This window comes from Armigeres subalbatus, unplaced genomic scaffold (assembly GCF_024139115.2).
Source record: "Armigeres subalbatus isolate Guangzhou_Male unplaced genomic scaffold, GZ_Asu_2 Contig328, whole genome shotgun sequence".
Classification (NCBI taxonomy): domain Eukaryota; kingdom Metazoa; phylum Arthropoda; class Insecta; order Diptera; family Culicidae; genus Armigeres; species Armigeres subalbatus.
Window position 1 is genome coordinate 149,980 of NW_026943073.1, and position 7,521 is coordinate 157,500.

At 37.1% G+C, this 7,521-nt stretch overlaps 1 protein-coding gene across 1 annotated transcript in view; it reads left to right on the forward strand.

Moving 5' to 3' along the window:
* Positions 1-1,123: 1,123 nt before the first annotated feature.
* LOC134204010 (uncharacterized) overlaps positions 1,124-7,521 on the forward strand; it is a 22,323-nt gene continuing 15,925 nt past the window's right edge. The window contains exon 1 of the mRNA XM_062678850.1: positions 1,124-1,350. Within this exon, the coding sequence (XP_062534834.1) occupies positions 1,124-1,350 (227 nt within the window). The remainder of the gene's footprint in view (positions 1,351-7,521) is intronic.

Below are 7,521 nucleotides of genomic sequence, written 5' to 3' on the forward strand. Positions count from 1 at the left end.
CATTGTACTTGCCACACAAGATACATTCACATGCAATGGCAGAAATAGAGAAGGTTTCAAATAATAACTAATGAAATGCTAAGAGTCGTGATTATCTTCTTCTATTCGAGGTAATTTAAAAGAATGTAAAGTATTGGAAGATGTTCATCACTTGACATCACTCAGTAGAGCTTGAGATAATTTAGTAAAAACCTTGGGAAAGACTGGAAAGCCATAAAAATCCCCGGAGAAAAATACTCAAGCAGATTTAATTGGGAAACAAACGTAAGAAAAAGGAAGTTCATTGCATAGTGGTAGCTAACTACACATCAGCCACTACTACGAGTGCTGAAAAAATCTAGTATTTCAACCTATTTCAACGAGTTGCAAACACTATTATCTGCAATGACGAAAAATGGGCTTTATTATGATAATTATGATCCAAATTGGAACAAAAATCGTTCAAATGTGTGATCCCCCAATAAGATGGCATTTGTGCCATCAACAACGCCAGGTGAGGGCTAGGATTGCCATCGTGTCAGCCATTATGGCACTCTGTTTTGATTTTCTTCAAAGTCGCGTTTGAAATTCAGTGCGTAGTCGCAACGATATCTCTAGCAATCGTTGCGACTACGCACTGAATTTTAAATGCGACGGTAAAGTAAAGTTTCATGCAAACCATCTGCCATGACCTGCATTCGTAAAAACAAATCTCCCATTAATCTACTGAGATTTTCCCCCAAATCTGGCATCGCTGTAGGGCTGGGACCAGCAGGCGGGACGTCGCCGCCGACAGGAAACATCTTTCCGAGTAAAAACAGAACTGAGTGGTAGATGGCACGAGTGTTGCCCCGGCGGCATATACACATTCCCACCCATCAACCAAGCTATCTAATGGCTTTCCCAGTAGATACTATGGAGAACGTGATGATGAAATATTTATGTATATTTATGGCAGCACCTAGCCGGCGGCAGGCGACCGATAGGTGGGAGTCGAAATCCGGACCGCTACGTGGCAATTCCGAAACGGCAACAATTCCTACGCGAGTGGATACTCATAATTGAAAACAACAGTCGGGGGTATTCTGAGTGATGGAAAAGCTCGGGTTGTATTTCGCTGAAAAACTCGGCGACGACGACCCCAATGCGATGGATGGATGGCGTGGGAAACTTGCCGCCGTGGGAGCGAAAAACCTGCCCGGAAGCACACCACTCGTTCGCCACGGCGCGGCTGGGGGTCGGAGCATTTCTCTCAGATTGTACGATACGGGGTGAATCGGCGTATCGGGAACCTTTCTCTGGCAGTTCCATTTTGGCCGAAATTTATGACCTTCTAACGTTGGAGAAAATCGTGACACGACTGACGATTAGGTGCCAGTGTGTGGGAAGATCGTTGAAATCACTTAGACGCTTCACCCAAAGTAAATGGCAATCCTTTTAGGAAAATGAGTTCGAGTATTTGCTTTCCCTTGGAGAAAGAGTGTTCTACTTTAATATTAATCATCCGAGACATTTCACATCACGATTGTTTCGGATGTTGGAATAATTTGGGATATTTGATAGAGCCTGGGAGCACATATTTGCAATAAATATTTGATGAAACGGTAGTAAGGTATACGGTTGGTCGGTGTAGGGAACCTGACGATGAAGAATATATTATAATTGATATTTAAGAGCGGATGCTGCCTGTTGCTTGCGACTTTCTTCGAGGTATGCGAACCTCATGAAATACCCGAATCCCAACATATTAACCTAACTCGATTCCATTTCAGAACGGAAGGATGAAGCCCCACTACCGCGTTGCGTTGAAAGAGGACTGAAATCTAATTAGCAAAGTGCGAACGAATCTTCTGCAGCAGACTTTGCTATTAGAAAAGTTGAGCTGAAGCGTAATGTCGATGGACGTGTCGGAGCTGGTAATTTATTAATTGTTCGGGTAGCCTTCTAACTTCTATATTTTTATCTGCAGAGAAGAAACCGACTTCAGATGTGTTAAAAGCTGCACATAGTTTTCGTGCTAATGGGGCACCACACGCATCCGTTTCTATGGGATTTTGGGAGGAAGCTTAAAATTACATCCTCTTTTGTGAAGTTGAGGAGCTTCAACTGGTTCAAGATAGATTTTTACAATACACAGCTTTGGGTTAGGTAAAGATAAGTTTAAAGGAAATATTCTTTTTCTTTAAAATAACCGAAGCTTTCTAGGGCTGAAACATAAATTTATTGGATAAATATTTAAAATCAATTAGAATTAAAAAAGTAAAGGGTTGTATCAAAGATACGGCCCTAAATTGAACGTAGAATTACGTATAGTGCGATAGTGGATGCGAAATTTGATCATAAACTTTTTATGCCTAATAGCCGAAATTGAATTTTTCAATAATTAAATACATCAAATGTTTACAATAGTTGTATAGAATCTTAGAGAGTTTACTGATCGATTCATACCAAAGTCTCCGGAATCCGTTGAAAAACGGCAGAGTTATTGGCTCGTACTTCCTGACCTCTTTTCGCGACGGCCTCAAATTTGAAATTTTGGAATGACCCCCTTATCTTACCGAAGGACGTAATTCTACGTCAAAAAGCAAAGTTAATATCTAAATTTCAGTGTCTCACAAACATGTTCTAACTGTTTCGTGTCTCTGTATTAGGCTAGGTGTACCAGTTGTGGCTATAGCACCAGTTGGCGCACTAGTGCTTTATATGCCAAATGACCAATCAAATCACCGCAATCCAAGTTCATATCGATAAAGCATATTCATATGACACGATAACACCTTTGATTTCCTTTAAAATAAGCAAAGCATAATTATAAAAATTGATTTTGCTTAATTTTTAAAGTCCTTTGCATCAGTTGTGGCACTAGTGGTCCCAATTTGGCCAGTCACATAAGAAAACAATGGGATTTGCCAAATAAGGAACTAAAATTAAGAATAGTGCCACAACTGGTGCATGCGTTCCTATTATGGATTAATTAATTTTGAGGATAATAACAAATTTTATTGAGGTTTTCACAGCTGTTCTAAGGAGCAGGAAGTAAAACCTTTCGTTTGATATATAAAGTCCACCCACATGCCTTTTACTTATTTTTTAAAAATAGTTGTTCTTATGTATGGCGACAATTGGTACACCGACCCTAGAACAAAAACTTTGTCTGGCTGTTAACAATTGGGTTATAGGCTATTTTGTTCATAGTTCGTTTACTTGGTAGGCTCAGGCCTATATAACACTTTACGGAACCATGGTTCTTTGTGATATATACAATCAATATCATTTATTTTTTTTAGTAAGTAAGAGTGGGGTAGAAGCCAGCGTACTCGTGGTGAGGTTAGGTTAGTTAACAATGTTTAAGGATGGACGAGGCTAAGGATGTTGGATCGGGGAATTTCAGCTTCTCATCCGGGCATTTGGCGTCAGGGACGATGTGGCGTGTCGTCGTGCTCAAGGAATGGTTTGACTGGGAGCATCTTCCGGATGGCAAGAGCTATGGTGCTCTACGGAACAGAAAGCAGAGACTAAATACAAAAAAAAACTTTGAAGAAAGAAAAAAAACAAACTAAGGGAAATGACGGCTTTGGCAGGTTTTGTTCTATTATTGTCAGGGGGGTTTTTGTTGACCAAATTTTATGAAATTTGGCCACAATATTCTTTGATATTCAAAGAATGTTTAGGCCAAATTTGAGCATAATTGGTTATAGATAACCCCCCTGCCAATAATAGAACAAAACCTGCCAAAGCCATCATTTCCCCTATTAGGTTTTGATGTCAGAAGCACAAAGAAAACTATAAATGGCGTACATATAGACCACATTACGATCTCCCAAAACACCTCGAACTTCCCTGAAGGGTTGTTTACCTCGGGCCACTAGGGTATCCAGTGAGGGGTATTGCCTATTGAGATTATTCTTCATCTTCTTCTTCATTGGTTTTACATCACCCACTGGGGCGTTGCCGCCTCGCAGCTTAGTGTTCATCAAGCACTTCCACAGTTATTTACCGCGAGGTTCTTAAGCCAAGTTACCTTTTCTGCATTCGTATATCATGAGGAAGTTAGGCAAGTCGAGACAATATATATTCTTTAGGAGTTTCTTTGGGAATTGCTCAAGGAATTCGTACGAAGATATTCAAAAATGTGTCCTAAAATTTTGGAAGGAAATGGCAAAGGAAATTCTATTACTAGATGAACCTCCTAGGTATTGGAATGTCTTATGGATACCTTAAAAAAAATTCCAATGCAATTGTTAAAATAATTTCAGAACAAATTTTATTGAATTGTTTAAAAGTATGCATGTGTGCACGTAGTTATCCACTATCCTGGATTGAGTCTTGGTCTACATACGGCTCCACCCAGTAGTGTTATTAATTAATTATAGTCGAATTTAATTACCATTCTGCTTTCAATGCAGTGCTGCATGAAGGGCAAAAAACGGAGGTAAGGGACCGTCAGCAGAGACACTTACGCGAAGTCCACGGGATATAGGGAGAATCTCCTCTACATAGTGTAATCCAGCAGACTAATAGATAGGTTCAAAATTCTTTTTGAGCTTTCCGAGGAATGGCTTTTTTGAGGAGGGCACGTCGAATCTATTGCAACTGAGGGGAAAATTACAGATCAATCTGAGTAGAAATTTTTAAAAGTATTTCAAAAAGAATTTCTGATGGAATTCCTGATGGAATTGTCAAAAATAATCTTAGAAAAAAAAATTAAAACTATTTTCAGAAGAATTCATTAAAAAAAATTTTAATGTCCTAAGAAGTTTCGAAGCAATTCCAAGAGGAAATTTTAAAGAAAAACCTGGCTTCATTTGTAGAGGGTTTTTTAAAGGAATTCCTGGAGAAATACCCTATTGAGTTCTTGACGGAATTTTTGATGGTATACTAGAATGAGTTTCTTGATGACTTACCAAATTAATTCCTGAATGTATTTCCTAGGGAATTATTTAAGGTATTTACGAAAAAAAAACAATAGAAATTTTCGAAGAAACTCCTGCGGTAAATTTCCAAGGAATTCTTGAGAAAACCCGCAATAAGTATCGGCAATCTCGATATTTTGGGAGTTTTCTTGGCATGTAGTTTTGATTTTAGAGTCAAAATTGTGTTTGTTTTACTACTGTCCGGACTTTCGAAGAAATTCCTGGATAAATTATAGAAATTTCTATGCAAATTCCAGAAGCTATTTGTTTGGAAAATCCGTTAAAAATTCCTTCGTAAATTCCTTCGGATATTTCTGCAGAAATTCATTAAACAATGCTGTTCGAAAATAAATCTTTTTGGTTTTTTTTTTCTTTTATTCCTTCAAAAATGGAGTTGGAAATTCTTCCAGGATTTTCTTCAAAAATCTCTTTAAAAAGTCACCAGCAACTATTTTGTACATTTCTCCAGGGATTCTTTCAGAAAACCCTCCGGAGAGGGCTATGTATTTTTTCAGAAATTTCTTTGGAGCTTCCTCCAGGAAGTCCTTAGGAAATTTCTTCAGTAAACCATACAACATGCAGAAATAATTCTGGAAATAATTTTAACTTGTATGAATTTCTAAAGAAATTTTCGAAGAAATTTCCAAAGGTATTTGAATGTTAAACTTATTTTCAATTAAAAGAACACTTATACAACGACCTTAAAAAAATGAAGGAATATACAAACGAAAATTCCAAACATTTCCTAAAAGAATTTCTGACAAGATTCCCTAAAGAATTCTTAAAGGAATTTTAAAATAAATTTTCGAAGGTTCACAGGAATTTCTGGTACAGTTGCTAAAGGAATTTTCGGAGGAATGTGCGAAGGAATTCCTATAGGAAATTGGGAAAGAATTCCTGGAGAAAGTTCTAAATAAATCCCAAAGGGAAATTTCGAAAGAATACCAAAAATATCTTCGTAGAGTTTCCGAAGAAATTCTTTAAGGAATTACTGGAATAATTTCTATTAGACATTCCTAAAAGGACTGAAGGAAGTTCTAAAAAAATATCCTGCAATCAAATTCCGAAGGATTTCTCCTAAAGAAATTTCCGAATGTATTCCTAAAACAGTGTCCGTGGGTATTCTTATAGAAATTCTTGAAGGATTTTCCAAGGGTATTTTTCCAAGGAATTCCTAAAGCAATTTGCAAAGGAGTTCCTAAAGAAGTTTTCGAATGAATTTCTGAAGAAACTCCCAAAAGACTCCATAAAGGAATTTCCGAAGCAATTCCAAAAACGATTTCCAAGGAAATTCCCAAAGGACCTTTGGAGAAATTTCGGAAAGAATTTCCGAAAAAATACTCAAATAAAATTTCAAGGGAATTCTTGGAGGAAGTTCTGAAGGAATTCATTAGGGAAATTCTAAATTAATTCTTAGAATTCCTTTTTTGATTTTCTGAGGAATATCTTTAGCAATTTCTAATTCTAAGTATAAATATGTCCAGTATAAAGCGAACAGAAGAGATAACACATTCTTTCAATGATCACGTTTGCAGGGTATAACGAATCAATGCCTGTTCCTCGCTACTTTGGCGAACAGAAGAGATCCTCTCATTCTTGTTGCCATGCCCTTCTTGTCACAATTCGAGAGCCGTCTCAAGCCTAGTTGACGTGGGCTAAAATTCTTACCTCAGCTTTAACAGTCTTCAAAGGTAGCACATGATATGATTACTGTCGTAATCCTCGGCAGTACGAATCTACGATCAAAATTCTGGTAAAAAAATCTGTAACTTGATCGACTGAAGTCGCCCTGCTATTGAATAAGTCGTAAATCAAGTATTAATCTTCAACATGAATTATAAATAAATTTTATTGATTAACTTTTGTTCATTGAAATAAATTATAAACTTGAAATCAAGACGTGGTCTAAGTCTCAGAATCGACGTACAGTGGTGTGTTTGGCGAAAATCGTAAACTTTTTTTTTACTTTTTTGGGGTTTTACTTTTTGGCATCAGTGTTTTCAGGAATAAATTTTACAAAAATATGACGCATCGAATAACGAAAAGTTGTAGTTTTTGCCACAGGGGGCGCTGCAAAATGTAACTTCTAAAGGATTTATAAATATGATGTCTTCGGCAAAGTTGTAGTGTAAATTATTATATTTTTTTGCTGAAGACACCGAGTATCCATCAATCATCGTTTTTGAAATACGAGCGTTTTTTATGGAAAGACCCTAAAAACAGTTTTTGTAGATATTTTCGAAACTAACAGTCTCAGATCAATACAATTTTCTACAAAAATGTATATATAATCAAAACAGACCACTTCTGGAAGATACCAGGGATATTTTTGCAAACTTCGTGATGAAAATTTCTGGCGATTAACTGCATGTTGATTTTTACGCTCATATGTCAGCGCCTGAATGCTGGCAGCGGCGAGTAGAAAACCAGTCACTGCTTGTGTTACATAGCTATGTGTATTATGTTAGGATGTTAATTTATCCTTTCTCCCGCACAGCGAATGGCGTCAGATGGTGTGGTGAAATCTAAATTATTACATAAATGTCAGTTGAAAATGTCGATTTATGAAAATTAGAAATGCTTGTTTGGATACACGTGGAAACAGACACAATTATACGCATATGAAACT